Raw genomic sequence first — 21312 nt, 5'->3', positions numbered from 1 at the left:
CTCTATTGCCTACAAAGTTTTAAATTTTCTGTCAAGTTTATTTTATAGCAAGTGATAGTTCTGTTATCTATCTGTAAGATATGTGTATAAATATTTCTGTTCCTATATATGCATCTATACACATATATGTCACAATATATACACACATACTAATATATAAAATAATAAGGGCAGGTAGTTCACACAGGGGATAAGAGGCTAGGCCTAAAGTTGGGAAGACTCATCTTCCTGAGTTCAATCTGGATTCCAATGCATTTATTGTGTGATGCTGGGCAAGTCACTTAATCCTATTTGCCTCAGTTTCCTCATTAATAAAATGATCTGGAAAAGGAAATGGCAAATTACTCCAGTATTTCTACCAAGGAAATCCCAGATGGGATTATGAAGAGTCAGACTTAACTGAAATGATTAAATAAACACAAATTATATGTGTGTGTATACATATACATATATATATATATATATATATATATATACACAGAGAGAGAGAGAGAGAGAGCATATTTAGATAGCATATGTGTATATATGTACATACACATCCTTTCTATGTATTGCATATGTATACATACATGCATGCACACATACACATATGTATGTGTATCTCTACATATCTACCTACCTATCTATGTTGAAAGTTGGGATAACCCTAGCATGCTAAGGACATTTGAAGGAGTTTGTATGGAGCATGGAAGAGAGTCAGACTAGAATAAGAAGGCTTGACTTGTACCATTAGGGACAGTGCCCATATCAGTAACATCCTAGGTCTGTGGCCAAGGGGAATGATCACTGGACATGGGTCACCGGTCCTGGACTCATATCCTGACTCTGTTGTTTTTTACCTTTGGGATTTTGGGAAGTCCTTTTCCTCCCTGGGCCTCCCCCTGTCAGATGAGGAAGTTGAACTCCATTGCTTCTGAAATCTGTTCCATTTCTATCAAAGTGTCACGATGTACATTGAAAAATATTTGATTATGGAGAGTCAGGTACTAGTGAAATCAGATTTTGGGAAAGGACATAGGGGAGGATTGTGGTTTATATTTGCAGTAAATCATATTTCCTTACAGAGAAGAAAAATAGTTGCATAATCCTTGAAGAAATCAGGGAAAAAATAGTCACCTTAATTCTTTAGAATGAGTAAAGTTAGCTGTTCCCCCTCGTATCTTCCCATTTTCCCTCCAAATCCTCCTCTATTGAGCAACTCCTTATTCTGGTCTTTAGCATTTGTATTTTGACATAATCTTGGGAATTGGGCTGGGATTTCAGGCTTTTCTTCAGTATCTCCAAAGCTCTGAGAATGAAGATATAAATAAGCCATTAGAAGCTGATCTATATGAAAGAGCCCTGGAGAGTCAGGGATCTGTCATCTTGTTAGATCTTAGTTCCTCATGTGCAAAACAAACGACAGCTAGATGGTATTGTAGTGTATAAATTACTGGGCCTGGAATCAGGAGGATTTGAGTTCAAATTTGACCCCAGACACTTATTAGCTGTGGGACCCTGGAAAGTCATCTAACCTCTATCTGCTTCTATTTTCATAAAATGGGAATAATAATAGCATCTACCTACCTCTCAAGATTGTGATGAAGATCAAATGAGATAATATTTGTATAGTATTTGGCACATAGTAGGTACTTAGTAAATGCTTGTTCCATTTCCCTCCCCCTTAAATGGTCTTTAGGGACTTTATAAGTTCCAAAATAACATATTTCTACCCATTCTCCTTCTGGCATCTGTCCAGACTGGCTGGATACTTCCAAAATAATATGTTGCCCTTCACATGCCCTTCCTCCCCAAGTCTTAACTAGGGCCAGGATAACACAGCTGTAAAATTCTTCCGCATAGTTCTAGCCTGAGTAGCCAAGGCTTGAAATGGAAATTGTTCGAGATGTTTTAGAAGGGATTCATGAAGTGAATGGGCAGAGATTTAGACCAGATGACCTCTCAGGTCACTTTCAACTCTAGGATTCTAGGGTTTAGTGACATCCAAATAGATGTTTGCCTGAACACCTACTGCCCGAGCCAACAAAGATGGATCTCAGCTCTCATTCTTGGGGCTATTTGCCAGAAGTCATAATGGGGTCAAGAGCCACTGTCTTACAGTTTGTCCCCATACAGTGAAGTTAAAGAGTTGCATTAGTCATAAAATTCCACTTGTTTCCTGTGGAGGAAATGAGAAAAAGGGAAAAGTCCCCACAGCCGACTCTGCCATAATATAATTAATTTTTCCTGTTCTTAGAATAGGTATTGAAGCTGCTTCATATTTTATCAAGCTTTTGAATATACCTTTTTTTTTTTTTTTTTTTTTGGAAAAAAAAATCTTTTTCCAGTAAGGGTTTATTCCCAGAAAGAGTGAATATTATATAACCCACTGGGTATTATGTTCTATTAAGTCTTTATTTCAGCTGTATCTCAATTCTTGAATATCCTTAAGTAAATAAGTCAGTGCGTAAGAACTCACATAAAGGAATTTATAAAGAAACCAGCCAAAGAAACTAGTATTTTGTAAAGAATGACATTATTAATCATTAAATATGGTGTAGGCTTTTTTTTTTTTTTTCTTGATACAACACAGGGAGAGTTAATGACAGTGGATAGTATACTTGAAAAAATCATTGTGTTTTAGAAAAGTGGTTTTTGGAAATTGCACAGAATTGGAAAAACATTTAAAGTGATGTATTTGAAACAGATCAGTTGATTCCAGTAATTCATATCTGAGAGGTGAGTGGTAACAATGCCCCAAGCATCTGCTGTATTTTATATCTGAATAAAGAGGGCCACAGGGCCATTGTAAAGCTATCAATTAATCAGCAAGCATGTATTAAGGACCTGCTGTGCACCAGGTGTGTTCTACTAGGTGCTGGAGTTGTTCAGTGGTTTCCAGTCATATCTGACTTTGTGTGGCCCCGTTTGGGGTTTTCTTTGCAAAGATATTTTTGTGAGGTAAACAAGGTTAATTGACTTGCTCAGGATCACTTAACTAGGGAATGTTTGATGCCAAATTTGAACTCATTTACAAAAGTCTTAATGACGGCAAATCTGTCCCCTGCACCACTTACCTTACCAGAGACAAAAATGAAAGGTCCGCCCTCAAAGAACTGCCATTCTGCTGAAGGAGACAATGTATATAAATACATACAAAATAAAGACAGATTAAAGACAATATAGTATGATTTTCTGAAATGAAAAACACATTCCACTTTAACTCTTAAAGAATCAGAATGTGTCTGTACTTAGAATTCTAACATGAGTCATTGTAGTTGCTCAACTTACTAGCTAAGTATTTCATTAATGAGCCAAAGATGAAAGAAAGAAATACTGTGTATTAGTACTTAGTGTACTCAGATGTTTAGAAATGTGATTGTAGTTTAGGTCGGAGGTGTCAGCCACATGACTTCTGGGCCCATTACATTCCTGAATGAAATCCAAGCCAAATTAAACTGTAATTGGGAAATATTTAACAAAAATAAATAATAATAACAATAAAACATAGATAATGTTAATATGTCGTTTTCCTAATGCATTTTGCAGCTTGCATTATGAGGCTTGAAGCCTCCTTTTCTATTAGAAATTGATACCATAGGAAGAGTAGATTTCACCTCAGTTTCATTCCAACTTCCCCTCTGTAAGTGAAATAAGAAGTGAGCCATTTCCTCTAAATTTCTACCTGCCATTATCTCCTTCAACTTTGTCTCACATGAGAGGCAGCCTTTCTTCAAGGTGAATCCCTCTACACACACAATCCTATTCCTTCACATCTTTCCAGCAGATCCTCCTCCCTATCATCCCTACTCTTTCATTAATCTTTATTCTTTCCTTATCTACTGGCTTCTTCCCTACAGTCTACAAATATATCCATGTCTTTCCCCTGGTCTTAAAAAAAAGCTTTAATTTACCGAACCTCACTCAAGATTACCATCCACCTCTTGTGCCTTCTGTGGCTAGACTCCTAGGGCAGGCTAACTAAACTTGGTACTTCCACTTCTTGTTATCTTATTTTTCCTCATCCTTTTGGACTCTGGCTTCTCACCTCATCATTCATTTGAATTTGTTGTCTCCAAAGTTAGCAGTGTTTTCTCAACTGTCAAATCAAATAACCTTTTCTCACTCTTCTTGAATTCTCTGCAGCTTTTGACTCTTGATTATACCTCATGGGCACCACAACCTCTCCTCTCTTTTTAGCTTCTTTTTGTATGTTGTCTTCCCCTATTAGATTGTAAGTTCCTTTAGGGCAGGGACTGTCTTTATTTTTCATATATGTGTCCCCAGTGCTTTGTAGTGATTAGCACATAGCAGATACTTAATCCATGTTTATTGACTGACAGTGATTATCATCTTCTCCTTGATAATCTAGAATTTATAACACTAATCTCTTCTCATTCTCTTTCTGTTTATCTGATCAGTCCTCAGACTTGTTGGATTTTCATCCAGGTCATGTTTACTAATTGGGCTAATACCCCAATTACATTGTTGTCTTCTATTCTACTGAAATAATTATGTGGTTTTGTGATTTTTTTTTTTTTTACCATTTGTTTTATTTTATTTTTCCAATTACATGCAGGTTTTTGTTATAATTGATGTTATATATTATGTTAATTGTTTTCATAATAGTGAGCTATCTTTGGTATGAATCCAATTTGGTCAAAGTCAATCATTGCATAAATATATTAGGATAAAATTTTACTTAAAATTTTTGTGTCAGTTTTAATTAGCAAAATTGATCTACAATTCTTTTTTTTCTGCTTTATCGCTCGCATTTGAATGTCAGAAACTTTAACATTCTTATAATAGCTTGGATGAAGATTCAGCTGCTAGGCTTATTAAATGTGGATAAAAATGAAATTAATAGTGATATTCAGTACACAAATACAGCAAAATTAGTGTCCAGAAACATCTCAACAGATTTGAATAGAAGGCTAAAGATAATGTTTATAGAAGTAAATGTAAAGCTGTGCAGCTGGGTTCAAAAAATCAATTGTACCAAGTATGAGGTATGATACAGAAGGAGAGAATGTAATTAGATGTAGCAGCTTGACTAAATTGTTTCCATTTCAAACAGGTGTTTTGCCATCAGGAAGACACTGTCTTCTTATTTTTTAATATGCTCCCAATTCCCTCAGGGAATCCTTATGAAAGCTGGTTTCTAGATTCTTCATTGTCCTAGTAACTTTTTTAAAACAGTATTTTATTTTTTCCCCTAATTACACGTCAAGACAATTTTTAGCTTTCAATTTTACAAGATTTGTAATTTCAAATTTTTTTCCTTCTCTCCTCTTTTTAAAATGATAGACAATTTGATATAGGTTATACATGTGCTAACATGTAAAACATATCCCCATATTAGTCACAATTATGAAAGAAGAAACAAAGCAAAAGAAAAAACTCACAAAAAATAATAAGGTAAAAAAGGTATGCTTCAATCTGCATTCAGAGTCCATCAGTTCTTTATCTGGATGTCCATAGCAGTTTCCCTAGTTAGTCTTCATTCTCATCTTGGATCATTGTGTTGCTGAGAAGAGGTGAGCATTCCTCATTGAACATCGCACAATGTTGCTGATAGTATATGTGGTGTTTTCCTGGTTCTGCTTAATTTACTGTACACATACCATACCTTGTTTAGCCATGCCCTAATGGATGGTCATCACCTCAATTTCCAATAGTTTGCCACCATGAAAAGGCCTACTATAAAATATTTTTGGTATATGTAGGTCCTTTTCTCTTTTTTATGATCACTTTGGGATTCAGAGAAGTATTATTACTGGATCAAACTATGCCCTTTGGGCATAGTTCCAAGTTGCTCTCCAGAATGATTGAATCAGTTCACAACTTCACCAACAGTACATTAGTGTCCCATTTCCCTCTCCTCCTCCTATCCCCTCAAACATTTATTTTCCTTTTTTGTCATATTAGATACTTCATAGGTATAAAGTAGTAGATTTTGAGTTGTTTTAATTTGTATTTCTTTAAGTAAAGTGATTTAGAGCACTTCTTCTTAGCTATATAGATAGTTTTGATTTCTTCATTTGAAAACTGCCTGTTCATATCCTGTGATCTTTTATCAAAGAGTTGTGACTTGTATTCTTATAAATTTGATTCAGTTCTCTATTTGAGAAATGGGTCTTTTTTCAGAGACTCTTGCTATATTGTTTCTCAACTTTCTGCTTTCCTCTAACCATGATTGCATCGGTATTGTTTATACAAAAGTTTTAAAATTTAATATAACTAAAATGATCTATTTTATGTTTCATAATGCTTTCTTTTTTATTGGGTCATGAATTCTTCCCTACTTCATCAATCTGACAGGTAGAATATTTCTTGTTCTTCTAATTTGCTTATGATATCTTCTTTTTTGTCTAAATCTTGCATCTTTTTTGACCCAATTTTAATATATGGTCTGAAATATTGGGCTATACCTAATTTGTGCCCTCTGTCCAAGTCACTTTCTTTTGAATATCCTCTAGTTTGTCCAAATGTGTCCTCCTAGAACTTAAAACAATATTCTAAATGTGATTTCATCAGAACTGGACTTCTTAGTCCAGTTGCTCTTAGCTCTTAGAGCAATTCTTTTAAACCTGGAGTCTGTACTTCCATTTATGTGACCTAAGGTTGCTTGACTCTTTTATCACAAACTGAACAGATATTGTTGGCTTCTATTGAACTTCTGGGACATGGAGATCTCCATGTATTTTTCATATAGTTCTGGAGAGATATTTTTTTTAATGTTGTTAATAGTAATCTTTAATACTTTTTTATTTACTAACTTTAAAAATGAGTGTCTTTTATGATGGAAGAGGAAATATACTTAATAACAATTATTGTCTTTATGGATCATAATATATTTTATTAGAGTAACTGAAAAGAGATTGTTGGGACTGTCCTTGTAAATTTACAGCCATTACAAATTCTTGTAACCTAATTTTTAATGAGAAACTAAGTTTTTTTGTTGTTGTTAGAAATATTCCAAGATGCCATTACAAAATTTCTTGACATTTTCTTTACTTTGTCATTTAAAAAAAAAAATCTTTTCCCTCCTGTCTTATAAATCCAGAAGAGAAGTTACCATTAATACTAGAATTACCATTTTCACCTTTAGAAAACAAACTTTTATTTTGCCTTAAGTTGCTCCCATCAAAAGACTACTTTCTGTTTCCCAACATGCTGTTGTTTGACTTAAAAGATCACTCACCTTCTTTAACAGTGTTGATTAACTGTGAAAATCTGATTTTCAAAATAATAAGTCTATTGAAGCATTGCCAATATTACAATGAGGGATGATCCCTTATTTCTATTTTCAGAATTGCAGGGGGTCGGATACTCTCAGCAATAAAGACAGAGTTGATAAAAGGCCGAAGCAGTGGGGATCCATTCAGGCAAGCGACAGAGGAAGTTACTCAGGATTTGGATTTGAGGATTAAAAACATTATCAACTCTCAAGAAGAAGATGGAGTTGTTAACACCACTGGCAGCAGCCCAGCACGGGTAACAGACTGCTTTTTTTCTTTTTAGCCTTTTAAAGAAAGAATTATCTCTTTTGTCATTGGAAATGTGATTCAATACTTGCTTAAGGCAGGGGAGTGTGACTTCCTCTGTACTGAGACTTGGTTCAAAAAAAATCTTTTCAAATAAGATTCTGTTAAGAGGTTTTTTATTTTGTTGTCAATTTCTAACAATTAAAAATATTCCTAAATTGACTGTTACCATCTGAGACACCATAATCCAGTGGTAGGAACACTGGGCGAGGGTCAGAGCATCCTAGTTTTAATCCTTAATTGATCGCTGTGTATAACTGAATATCCTTAAAAAAAGTCACTTAATAAACATGACAAAATGATGGCTTGGAGTTAATTGAACTGAGGATAAATTCCAGCTCTGTGTGATATTAGCAGGTGACTTTTCTGAGTCTGAGTTTTCAAGTGTAAAATGTGGGGTTTGGACTAATTGGCCTCTAATGGAACCCTTCCAATATTAACATTTTAGTAATTCAAAATAATCTTTATGTTTCTTTCCCTCATGAAAAATATTTTTAATCAAAAATATTAAAAATTCTTAACTCGTGATAGTCTAGATGTAGTTTATAGATATATGTAAATATTTGCTATTTAGCTACCATGTTAGTTTGTCTAAAGCATATTCCAATTTCTCCCCATTGATACCACTTTTAATGACATTTGTTTTCAACTCTCAGGTGACTTCTAATGACATGCCAGCCATTATACGGTACTGGTAGATTTTTTGGTGGCCAGTTTCAAACCGTGTTTAGTGGTGCTTGTGGTCTGTAGCTAGAACTCCCCTTTCCCTATTCTCAAATTTCTTATTCTCTACCGGACTATGGAAATCCCTTAATTTTGTACGTACCTATACCAAAAAGAGGAAGGGAATTGATCAATGTTCTGGTCTCTCATGACCCACTTAGTTACAGGTGGTGAATTTTTCAGGCACTAAAGCTCTTTTAAAACCTTCTTGATCACTGTGTAGATTCTTGATCAGTGAGATGAAATCTTTGAAGTACTTGAACTACTTTTAATAGCTAATAATGTAGGAAGCTTGTTTTTCTCTAAAACAAACTTTGTGACAAGATGGTTCTGTTTTAGAATTTTCCTAAGGGTTTTTATTATTTATTATTAATTATTATTTTATATATTTATTATATATTATAGATATGTTTAACATAACATATTGTTTTTATTTATTATATAATATTATAAATATTTATATTATTATTGTTAATTATAATAATAATTAATTGTGAATTATTTAGGTTAGGACCTTTTCTTAAAGTAGCTCCATGGCATTGATCTTACAGAATTATAATGGGCACCAGGGTAAAAAGAAAGACTCTTGTGTAATTCTTGTCCCTACAAAGAAAGAGCTATATTGAGGGATACCATTATGGCTGAGATTGCCCCATGTTGTGACAGTCTATAGATAGGAGAAAGTTCTGTATCTCCAATGTGTACCTTGATTAAGCCTAAAACGGTGAGTTCCAGCTCTTGCTCCCAAGGATCCTTGACTTCTGATTGCTTAAAGCCCCTCCTGCTCTAAGCTGAGTCAGGTAATAGCTCAAGAGTAGCAGCACAATGTGAACAGTAGCTCCTGTTCCTGAGGGCTGAGAAGTAAGCATTCTGTCTCTTGTGGCAAGGGTTAAAAGCAACAAGAACCTGGTTTCATAAAGTAATCTTTTAAGCAAGTCCCGTATCCTAAGACTAGGGACATTAGGGCTTGGACTTGATTTTGCTTTTATGTTGTCTATGTATAACAATAAACAAATGTTGATAAACAGATGGAATTCACTGGTCCTGACAACTAATTAGAAGTGGTTTAAATAGGTTCATGGATGTTAGAGCTGCAGGTTATTAACCAGAGTGAAGGCCATTTGGAATATGTCCCCACCCTTTTGAGGTTTATCCGGAACACTTTGCCATAAATATAGTTTTTTTGGTGCCACTGTTTCTGAGACAGAATATTGGACAAGGAAAACCATTTTAAATCACAATAAGATGCCTGCCATCATATAATTCTGTTGACAGCTGTTTACAGTATTTTGTTGGAGGTTTTTTTTGTCATTTAATTTTCATGACAGCCCTGTGAGGTCAGCCTGAGAGTGCTGTCCCCATATGAGACTTGAAGAGACAGACACAAAGAAGTGTCATTCCTAGAGACCTTTGGTCATTCCCTGACCGGAGGAAGATTTGGGCCTGGGAATCTTGATATAGCCTTCTTCTCTTTCTCTTTGATTCCACTTCTTTCTATGTCTACAAAAGACATAGCTAATCTATATACTATCTATATCTGTACAAATTTTATGTAATTTATAACCTGGATTTTTCAGTTGGGGAAACTGAGGCCTAGTGACACTGGTTTTCAAGTGTGATTTCTACTTGTTCTCACAGTTACTAAGATGATTTTCCTAAGCCAAACTTATGACTGTCACTTCCCTCCCTCATATATCCCTGTTCCCTTTGAGATCAAATATAAGCTTTTCTGTTTATACAACCAAGCAAAACAAGAAAACATTTATACAAAAACAACAAAATTATGTGATAATCAACTGTATTGGACATGATTCTTTTAAAAAATGAGGTGATTCAAGACAATTCCAATAGACTTGGGATGGAAAATGCCATCCATATCCAGACAGAGAATTACAGATACTGAATGTGGATCAAAGCATAGTATTTGAAACCTTTTTTTTCTTTTCCCTTTTGGGCTGATTTTTCTTGCACACCATGAAAAATATGGAATTATGTCTAAAAGAATCGTGCTTATTTAACCTAAAAAATAAAATAATATGATATTTTGTATTAACAAGATAAAACCTACTCAGCCTGGCTTTAACCCACCTTTCCAGCCTCTCCTTCTTGTACTCTCTAGTTCAGTCAAACTGGCCACCTCTGATCCTTACAAGTGGTAGACGTTCCATCTTCCAGCTCTGTTCTTTACCCTTGCTATCCCTTGTGCCTGGAAAATAATCCCTTTCCACCCCCCTCCTCCCCATTTAGCAGAATCCTTGTTTCCTTAAAAACTGAGAGCAAGTACTGCCTTCTCCATGGAGCCTCTTGCCATTCTCTCATCTGTTCATGACACCCCCACCAAAATTTTTGCCTTGTATTTAATTTGTTTATATTTTGAATATGCTTGTTTATGTCCATGGTGTTTTCCATAGTGGAATGTAAGTTCCCTGAGGGCAGGGACCTGCGTAGCATGGTGCCTGTCACATTAAAAAGTATCTTAACAAATGTTTATTGATTGAGTCATAATTAATGTTTGATTAGCCCACCAAGAAAAGAGTATTGACAGATAATGGAAAATTGAGTAATGGGGGGATAAGGTGGAGAGGGGAAGAGTGTTTGTGTGTACAGTCTTTATTGCATCAACTTTAAATTATGTTTGGTTTCAGCCAAGATCTCATGCCATAAATCATGGCACTGCCTACTGTGGCAGAGACACAGTGAAGATTTTACTTGTTCTCCTGGATGAAGAAGCAGCTAATCCTCCTACAGAAAACAAAGCAGAACTTTTGTATGGAGATGAAAATACAACTTCATACACTGGCACTCCTATCCTGACTCTTTTTAGGTGAGGAATGAATGAATGAAAATTTGAAATGAATTTGAACATTTGTTAAGTGCTTATTGTAAACTAGGAATACAAACGTAAAAAAAAAAAAAAAGATGCCACCAGTCCTTCAAGGAGCTAACATTCTAATGGTGAAATTACAATGTGTCTAAGGAATTGAGGAGCGAGAAAAATAAAAGCAGGGTGGACTGGGCTGTCTGTTCATGGCAAATAGTTGGTAAAGTGACCTGGAGTGACAGTTGAAGAACTGGATAGAATATAAAAGTAAATAATGGTTTGGTGCCTAAATCTAGTCAGTAGACATGATAGACTAAGTGGGCTGATTTCCATTTATTTGTTCATTAACCAACTGAGATGTACCCTCCAGTAGGAGCTTCCATGATCAGTGAATTAACTTCCCCTCAGACTGGAAGTGTGGATGGATTCTTGGAAGTTTAGGCCTGATGTGGTGGGTGCTGGTCCAGATGGGCAGAAGCAGGACAGTGACAGCCAGAAAGTAGAATAGCCAGCTAGATGGGTGAATGGTTTAGAAAGGTGAAATGTGCAGGTAATACAGGTTTAAAAAAAAATGGATGCCAAGAGATTAATTGCTAAATGAGGAGATGTCTTTAAATTCATATCTATTTCCAAGTGATGGCAAGGGACAACGTTGAAAAATTACCCATGCCTATGTTCTGTCAATAAAAAGCTATAGTAAAAAAAATTCATATCTGTTTCTCCTTACTAGTTTAATTATTTGTTTGCTGGAAAGCAAAAGGTAAAGCTGGATGAGCTCTAAAGGATTCTTTTAAGTTATTTGTTCTCTGATTCTAATTTTTCCCTTAATTTTGCAAAAAAACGTTAACCAGATTTTTCCTCTAGAAAAGTGATCTCCAAAGGTTTTTGATCATCTATTAGAGTTATTCCAAAAGTGCCTTGAGAGGCTCTGTGGAAAATGTATTTTCATTCTAATACTCTTTATCAAGTGCAAAAAATAATAATTTTATTCATTTTGGAAAATTGACCATAGAACATTAAATACAAAAAAGTAATAAGAGAATTTCTTTTCTCAGATTGGTTCTATATTTTATATCAAGAAATGAGAACAAATAATAGTGATGATAATAATTACAGCTTTGGTCTTAGTCCTATACACTCCTACCTTCTAAAGATCCCCTTATTGTTCCCCAGTTAGAACTCTGCTCTTACTGTAGGTCTTCTAACAAAGACTGAATGAGGGAGGATTCTTTTTCAGGTATGACTTGTAATAGGCAGCTCTGAGGTCCTGTCCAATGTTGATATTCTGTGGTATTGGGATTATGGGGACCAGCATTCCGAAGCTATACCAAATCAATTAGTTTTTAAAATAGTTTTTATCATAATAATTGCCTTAAAGTTTCCATCTTGAATATTTGGATAAAATTTGAATTTTTAAGACATGAAATGACCTTTGTAAATTTGATTAACTCTCAGAATTCTAAGAAAAGAAAAAGGAGGTGAGAACACCATTATGTAAAATCTCAGAGAATCATAATTTAGAATAAATCATCTAAGATCACAAAAATGCTCCTTTCTGTAAAGAAAAGTAGACTAAAAAAAAGTCACCTTTAAAAATATAAGATATTTTATCACTCTCTAATTCTTTTTTATTCAGTTCTCCAATACAAGCAAATGAATTTCTGATCAAGCCTTTAAGAGAACGTGTTCAGAAATCAATGGAAGAGAAAAAAATAAAGGTATAGTATGATTAATATGAATAAAGTTATACACAAAATTATATTATTGTAAAAATGAAGTATAACCAAAAACATCTATTAGTGTATTATATAAAGGTGATACAGGGTAAATACAAGCAACACATTTGGAAAATCAATTTTAAAAAATATGTGGTAAATTTTTAAGTTGACAACTATGAAAATTCTTTCTTTCTGCAGTCCTGGTTAATATACCACTTGCTATTTAAGTCTTTCATGATTTCAAAGAAGGAAAACAGGAGAGGAAATGAAGCATAAAAGATGGTAAATCCATAGATTTTTTTTTTTCCCCAGGAAAGGATCTTAGAGGTCTCCTTGTCCAACCCTTTTCTTTTACAGATGAGGAAACTGAGACCCAGTGAGATTAAATGACTTTTCAAGGTCATACGAGTTGGGAGTATGTGGTACAGCAAGGGCTCTAGCCCAGAGCTTCTGACTCTCGGACATATACTTTCTCCATTATTTATATTTGTAATATCTTTGGTTTTCTGTCCCAGTACCTTTTTTTTTTTTAAACCACGGATCAAGGTTCCTAGAAGGCCTTCTGCTCAACCTCTCTGTTTGGCGAAAATCTAATGATCCTTTAAAACCCAGTTCAAATGTCTCTTTTTGATTTCCCCAATCAATAATGAACCTTCTCCACTGGGATCTTATGGACTATTATGCAGTTAAAGGCATCGTGTGATCTGAAAGATGGTGATTTATCTTCAGCCCCAATTTCTGGTTCTGCAACCTCAAAACAATGAGATGTGTGCCACATTTATTGTAATTAAAAGTGCACCACAAAGGGAAGAAGGTGGAGAATACCTCTGGTATTTAAAACCTTCTGAGATCATAGTGGAGAGTGAAACTACCTGAAACTCCCACTCATCCACCTTAACCATATGGCAAAGGAAGGACAAAGGCAGAGGAATGATGATGAGAACAGAGGAAAGATGGCAGATGACCAGAAGGTCAGGAGAAAGGTGTTGTTTGATTGTTTGACTCTTTGTGGCCCTATTTAATTTTTTTTTTTTTTTGTAAAGATACTGGAGTGGTTTGTCATTTCTTTCTTTAGCTCATTTTACAGTTGAGGAACTAAGGCAAAGGGGATTAAGTGACTTGCCCAGAGTCACCTAGCTAATAAGAATGTGAGGCCAGATTTGAACTCAGGAAGATAAGTTGTTCTAACTCCAAGTCCAATGCTTTATCCACTATGGCACCACCTAGCCTCTCGAGAGATTGGATATAAACTAGACAAAAAAACAACAGTGAAAATCATCTAGAAAGAGAAAAATGAGCAAGCAAGTAATAAAAGATCACAGTGCAATGAATTGGTATTACAGTGTTATGAAAACTAAACAAAAATCTTGTAATGAAAAATAAAGATAATAATTACACAGAATCCCTAGAAATCATGGAACAAGAAACTCTAGGGTTGTTTAAATAAGAAATTGAAGTATTATAGGAAGAAATTTAGAGGAAATTTGTGGAGGGCTCAGGATATTTAAAGAAGAAAGCAATAAGTTTGAGGGTAGACTGTTAAGGATGAGAGAATTTTTTTTTTTTTTTTGAAATAGTAGTGTCTATTAGAAAAAATGGCATACTTGGAAATTGATAAATAAATGGAATAAAATTAAGCAGAACAATAACAAAAGGAATCATGTTGAAAAAACATATATATTTTATGAGAGCTGAAGTAACAATTTTATAGATATATGTAAAGATCGTAAGAGTCTCAGAAAAGGTCATTCATGAAATTAGATTATAGCATTCTAGAAAGTCTCAACAGAACTGTCCTTTATAAATAGTAAAAAAAAGAGAACAAAGAAGTCATCATCAGGATCTGTACAAATCAATACAAGATCTGTACATATCTGTACAGAAATATCAAGGCATGGAGTTCTGTAATTCAATGCCAAAAAAAAAGAATATTGAAATATTAAACTAGTTATTAAAATAGCTAAAAGTAGCTAAGAGAAAGACTTTGAGTTATCAAGGAATGATTATTTATTTAAATAGTCTAGGACTACTTTTCTAAGAGAAATCAAGGGAAAAATTGTTATGTATCCCCAAATAAAATAATCTAGAAAGCTGAGCATTGGTTAAAAAAGAAATGAATTTCAACATAGAAGAAACATTTGCTTGATTCTTCCAAAAGAAGCCAAAATTAAATTCTAAATCATTCAACCAATCTTTCATCCTACATTTATTATCTATAAGAAGGTACAATGAACAAGAAAAGACCAAACCATAAATCAGTTCAGCTTTCTAAGGTAAGATAAGACTTAAACCCCCTTCCACATACACACCTTTTTAAAACAGTAACTAAAGGCCAAAAAGAAAACAAAGTAGAACTATCTAGGGACAAAAGGATTTACGAGGATAAAGATTTAAGGGAAGCTAGCTAAAAGCAGAAGGAGAAGGAATGGACGAGAATTGGATTACTTTTTGGCAGACTGAAATCCACATTTCCTCAAAAATGGATGAGTAAAGATAAAACAGGGAAGTCACTCAAGATCAATATGAGAGAGAAGAGTTTGAGGGGAGCTAGAGATGCATTCCTGTTTGCCATGGGTTTGAGCAGAGAAAGAATAATCATTTTTCTAGTCTGAACATATGTATGTAAGATTTTGTAGAGCAGGGCAAGAAGAGGGAGGGGAAAAGACTTGGATGGAGGAAAGGAATATAGGAGGCTAGTCTTTTTCTAGAAGGGCCACTAATGGAGGGACACATTGAAGTGTGTACCTATAGGGGTAAACAGAAGAGTAATGGACTTTCTTTAGGGGAAATGGCGCTGTAATGGCTTGCTTCCCAAGTCTGGATCTCACATAAGGGAAAGGGAGTAGATGTCTCCATAGATGGCCAGTTTCCAAAGTAGAAGGGGTGGGGAGCTTCCGGCCAGAGGTGGAATAGATCTTAAGAGATCATGGTAAAGGTATGTGTGTATTAGCAGGACTTGGTCCTTTATCACTTCCCATTAAACAACACAACCTCCTTTGTGACTGGTTATTTGCTGGGAGTTAGCCTCCAGAGATTAGGTGAGTTCTGAATAGATACTACCAGAGCAATGGGATAGAGGCAAAAGTCAAAGCATTTCTTCCATACTTTTTCCTCCCTCCCTCCTCACCCACTGTGGCAAAGGATAATGAGCAAAAAGAGCAAGATGTCAGCATATAGCCTGTAACTCAAGTCTAGTCACAATACCAGCTCTGCTTCTGGAAATGATGGAAGGATCAACTGATTTCCCCATGGCGCCACTCAGCACTTGTTGGAATGACAAAATTGTAAAAGAAAACAGTGTCATTGAGCTAACTATGGATGGGAAGTTTTGTATCTTATAAACGCTTTTTCACTGACTCTCTTGATACAAAATTTCATTTTCAGTTATGAAAAGAATCTCTTCTCTACAGTTGAAACTCTGTCTTGCAAAGTGTATTTTTAAGTAGGAAATGAGACTAAATTTTGGAGAGTTGGCATGTTTGGCGACTCATTTGTGAGCTGCCTATCTTGTATATCTTGGTCAATATCCTATATTATTCTGACTCTACTCTCTGGATGAATGAAAAGGCATTAAATTCTTTCTAGTGTTAAAAATTGGGACTCTCTCCTGTCCCGTGCTTCTCCTGTCCTCAAAGCAATCTATAGAGGAGAGGAGTGGGCCAGGAAAGGAGGCACGGGGATGCTGAGTGAAGCCATAGGGCAATCGGTTGATCATTCCACCATTTTCAGAAGCAGAACTGGTATTGTGATAACCAATTCCTGAGAAGGAGGTGGGAAGAGTTTGTATGTGGGAAAGGTGGTGGTGGGGGGGGGGGACGGGGAAGGATAGAGAGACAAGTTAGGGAGAGTATACATGGATGGCTGGGAGTATAGCAAAATGTCTCACGCTGTCTAGAATGGATTAATGGGAAGTATGATCTGATGCCAGCTAGAAATAAGTGAATAGGCCGTTAGCTTCCAAAACAGACTCGGCTCTGTGCAAATGGAAGGAAGGAAACAAGCATTTATTAAGCACCTACTATGTGCCAGGCCCTGTGCTAAGCACTTTACAAATAATATTTCATTTGATTCTCACAATACCCTGAGAGATAGGTGCTATTATTATCCCCATTTTACAGTTGAGGAAACTGAGGCAGACAGAGATGAATTGACTTGCTTAGGGTCTAGAAAATGTTTGAGGCTAGATTTGAACTTAGTTTTCCCCAGCTGTGGGCTCAGAGTTCTTATCCACTGAGCCACCTAAGTGCCTAAGAAGTTGGAATGCATGATCCCTGAGATTTCTTGGAATTCCCAATTTCTGTAATATTAATTAGAAGGTTAGAGAAGTAGCAGGTATGGATAGAAGAACCCTGGACTTGGAATCAGAAAGACTCTTTAGAAAATGAGGGGGATGAATTAGTCATTCTCTGAGATCGTTTCCAGCTCTAAATCTCTGGTTCTGTAATAATTGTAGTCCAAGAAGGCCTCTAGAAAGAGATCAAACTTGAATTGGGTCTTGAAGAATGGGTGGGAGATGGAAAGGAAGAGACACCATTCTGGCTCAGGGCCAACAGCACCAGCAAGGGCCTAGACAGGAAACAGCAGGAAAAGCAATGGAAAGTAGTAGAAAATAAAGTAGTAGAGATATGATAGGGTCCAGTTTTTGGCAGGCCATGAATACCAGGCTTGAACTTGATGCTCTAGGCGATAGGGTCCCATTTTAGAACATAAATAGCCCTGTTTGAGGAAAATAAATATAGCAGCATTGTGCAGCCCAGATTGAGAAGAATTTGAAGGGAGAAGATAGGAGGGATAATCTTTCTCTGATCTTCCAAGGGCCTGAGCAATAATAGCTAATAATACGTGGCATTTGTAGATTAACATTTGCCAACTGCTTTACATATGTTATCTTAAGTAGATCCTTTGAATAAGAGACAGCGGTACCTGTGGTAGGAGAGAAGGCAAGATTTGATAATAGCTAGTTTGAGAAGTTGAGGGAGAAATCAAAGATTTAGATTTAAGCCTTGAAGAGGGAAAGAATGTGGATGTTACTAGATCCAAGAAAAGCTGTTTTTTTTAGCTGCGCAAATTAAGTTGGGTATTTTGACATCATGACCTGTCCCTTGATCAGAGTTGGAAAAAGACTAAAGGCCTTCTTTAAGCCTGTAGCCCTCAGGCCTTCATTATGTTACAAAAATGAAAATCTGGTATGGTGTCTGTCCATGGCCTTCCTGGAATCTCTGACCAGATTAGAATTTGAAAACACTGTATATATTCTTAATCCCCTGAGTCATCAGAGCCTTTGACCTGATCTAGGGGGAATGTCCTTAGTTTTTCAGAGAAGTCATTTTCCTTAATGTGCCCACATTACCAGTGTTCCTTTTGATACACAGTTCAGAACCATAATTAAAGCCTGTGGGCACTGTTTCCTTTGTTGCCCTGGAGTGTCTCATTCTTTGTGCCATCATTACTATAACTGAGTTGGAATGGCTTGAATGAGTTTTCTGATTAATAGGGAAATCTGTTGGTCAGACTTTCTCTTCAAGCAAGCTGCTTATAAAATGATAAATGTCTCTCACAGAACAGGTAAACACAACGCAGATTGTCTTCTTCTTCTGCATCCCAGAGAGTGACTTATCCAATGAGGAGAAAGTATCACTCTTGATACTTTTGTCCATGTGCTCAGCTCCAACTCCTTTCCACCACACCATGTTTGCTGCCTTTCATATCAGTCACATGTTACTTACTAAGCCCGTACTGTGTGCCAGGAACTGTGCTAAATGATGGGAATACAAAGAAAAACAAAAAACTAGCATTTCCTCATTACAGTGAGGAGTGAGGCGAATGGGAGTCAAGAATAGGAGAATGTACAGGACAGTAGAGTGTCACGAAAGCTAAGGGAAGGCTTAAGAAGGAGGAGGTAGTCAGTACTGTCAAATGCTGCAGATGGTCAATTGATGCATTCATAGTATTCCCATAAAGAATACTTAAGAGTAGGAATTAAACCAAAAATATATCCAAACTGTGAGATTTTTGTGTTTTCCCTTTGTTTACTTTGCATTAGTCACAGTCAAACATGAATTGTTACTTTGAAGTCTATACAGAACCAAAAATTAGAAGTTAACTGAAAAGGGTAATTCTTACTTTTTCCAATATAAACAACTTGGAATAATTGATGACTTGAATTAAACCAAAACTGGCTGCAATTCTATCTGGAATGGTAGTAAATTTAGAAATGTTAAAAGAGAATAAATGAAGGTAAACTAATTGTAATTAATAATGATAGTAATAGTAAGGTGGAAAAATATAAATAATAATAACAGCTAATATTTATATAATGACAACTATGATGTACCACCAGGAGTATGTTAAGTTCTTTACAAATATTACTTCATTTGATCTTCATAATAACCCTGGAAGGTTGGTAATATTATTATCCCCATTTTATAGTTGAGAAAGTAAGGCAAATAGAGATTTAAGTGGGATATGTACAAAGATCACACAACTAATAAATGAGGGAAGACTTGAACTCAAACCTTTTTTACTCCAGGCCCCTGTTCACTATCTACTGTGCCATCTATTTCCTTAAATTTGCTAATGTAAAAAGAGCTTGTTATACACAGGAAAATTTATTTTTAATTAAAAAAAAAGAAAATTTATTTTAATTTTTATGTGGGAATATAGTACTGATAGAAAGAAAAGGGGACCGCTAAGTGGTGCAGTGAATAGAGCACCAGCCCTGAAATCAGGAGGACCCAAGTTCAAATCTGACCTCAGACACTTAATAACACTTCCTAGCTGTATGACCCTGGGGTTTCACTTAACCCCAATTGCCTCTGCAAACAAACACACACAAAAAGAAAACAGTTAAATGTAAAAAGATATTAATCATTTTAAATTTAAAGATTTATTAGTCTTAACTCTTAAAAACTCATTCCAAATATAAATGATTATTTGAACATATTCTCTAGTGCATTAACAAGAAGAGAGATGCAAATTAAATTAAACAACAACAGAATTTGCTGTTTCACTTCACACCCCAAAATTGTCAAAGATGATGTGAGGTTATGGGAAGACTGACACGACAATATATTTTTAGTGAAGCTGCAAATTGATCCAGTTGTTCTGAATATTGGTTTGAAATTATACAAGAAAAGGCACTAACCTGTCTGTAGCCTTTTATCCAGTGATCTTGCCGCTGGGCTCCAGGGATGTCCGGCGGACACAAAAGTGTTTGAGTCATACTACTTAAAAGTTGCACCCCTTCTGGTAACAATGTACTGGTAATGAAAGGGGTGTGAATCAGTTGGGTAATGGTTGTAAAAACTGTGCCCTATGATTGTAATGAAACATGATTTCATAAGAAAGGGCAGTTATAAGGAGTTCAGAGATATGTTGGAAGATTTGAATGAAATGGTACAGAGCAAAGTAACCAGAGCCAAAAGAGTATTATACACAACATAAAAGAAAAAAAATCCTAAAGAAGTTTGCACTCTCAATAATTGAAATCCCAACCCCCAAAATAATGGTCCTAGAGAATATATAATTAAATATACATTTGGAGTCAGAAAGACCAGAGTTCAAATCCAACTTCAAATGCTTACTAGTTGTGGATCCCTAGGCAAATCACTTAGCCTGTGTCTGCCTCAGTTTCCTCATTTGTAAATTAGGGCTGATAACAGCATCTGCCTCCCAGCGTTATTATGAAGATCAAATGAGATCATTGTAAAGCTTTTAGAACAATGCCTGATTATATAATAGGCACTATACAAATATTAGCTATTACTGTTGTTGTTATGGCATGGAAACCTGTCAGGGAACTGCTAGATAGAATAGAATGTATACATTGTCTGATGTTCTATCATTGGCCATCCTTTCTTAACTGTTTTTCTTGAGTCCCTTGAGAGTTCCGTCTGGAAAGGGGCCTTCTTCTCCTTTCTTCCAAATGACTGATGGAATGACAAAAGACATCAGTAAAACTTTTTTTTTCCCAAAGAAAAACTCCATTTCACTGTTAATACAGTTGACTTAGGATAATAGTTGCTTTTTAGTAGCTTGACTCATTCTTCTCCTTAATATAACCAGAGTCAGGCTTTCCTATATGAGGTACTATTTTCCTCAAACTGGGAACCTCCTAAAAATTTCAGTTTAAAAACAGTTTGTGGCAAAAGGACTTTACCAATTCCTGGCAAACTTGAAGTTCATTGCAATTTTACTGCACGTGGAAATCTTTCCAAAGAGTTGGGGGAGGGGGAGGGGAAACCACTCTGAGAGCAAAATTCGATCTCTTCTTCTCATGTGACTCAAACATGAAATGATTTGAACAGCCACGCATGAATCTGGACATTATTCTCAGTTGTTTAGCACTTCAAAAGCTGCTTCAAGAGAGAATTGTTTTGCCTATTTGTGATTCCAATACAAATAAACAGAGAGATTTGGAAAATTTGCAACAGGAAGCAATCTCAATTCTAAGTAACCACTAATCTTGTGAACAGAAATTCAATTTTTATGAACAAAGGAAAAGCAGCCTCTATTTAAGTTATAA

General features: G+C 35.6%; 1 protein-coding gene across 3 annotated transcripts in view; it reads left to right on the top strand.

The window, feature by feature from the left end:
* The window catches only part of PARPBP (PARP1 binding protein), a 70250-nt gene that overhangs the window by 42619 nt on the left and 6319 nt on the right, over positions 1-21312 (top strand). For all 3 annotated transcript variants that reach the window (XM_031940678.1, XM_003771080.3, XM_023504423.2), the window contains 3 exons: positions 7293-7476; positions 10895-11073; positions 12707-12788. In XM_031940678.1, the coding sequence (XP_031796538.1) occupies positions 7293-7476; positions 10895-11073; positions 12707-12788 (445 nt within the window). The remainder of the gene's footprint in view (positions 1-7292; positions 7477-10894; positions 11074-12706; positions 12789-21312) is intronic.

This window comes from Sarcophilus harrisii, chromosome 5 (assembly GCF_902635505.1).
Source record: "Sarcophilus harrisii chromosome 5, mSarHar1.11, whole genome shotgun sequence".
Taxonomy (NCBI): Eukaryota; Metazoa; Chordata; class Mammalia; order Dasyuromorphia; family Dasyuridae; genus Sarcophilus; species Sarcophilus harrisii.
This window is presented reverse-complemented; position numbering and strand designations above follow the sequence as displayed.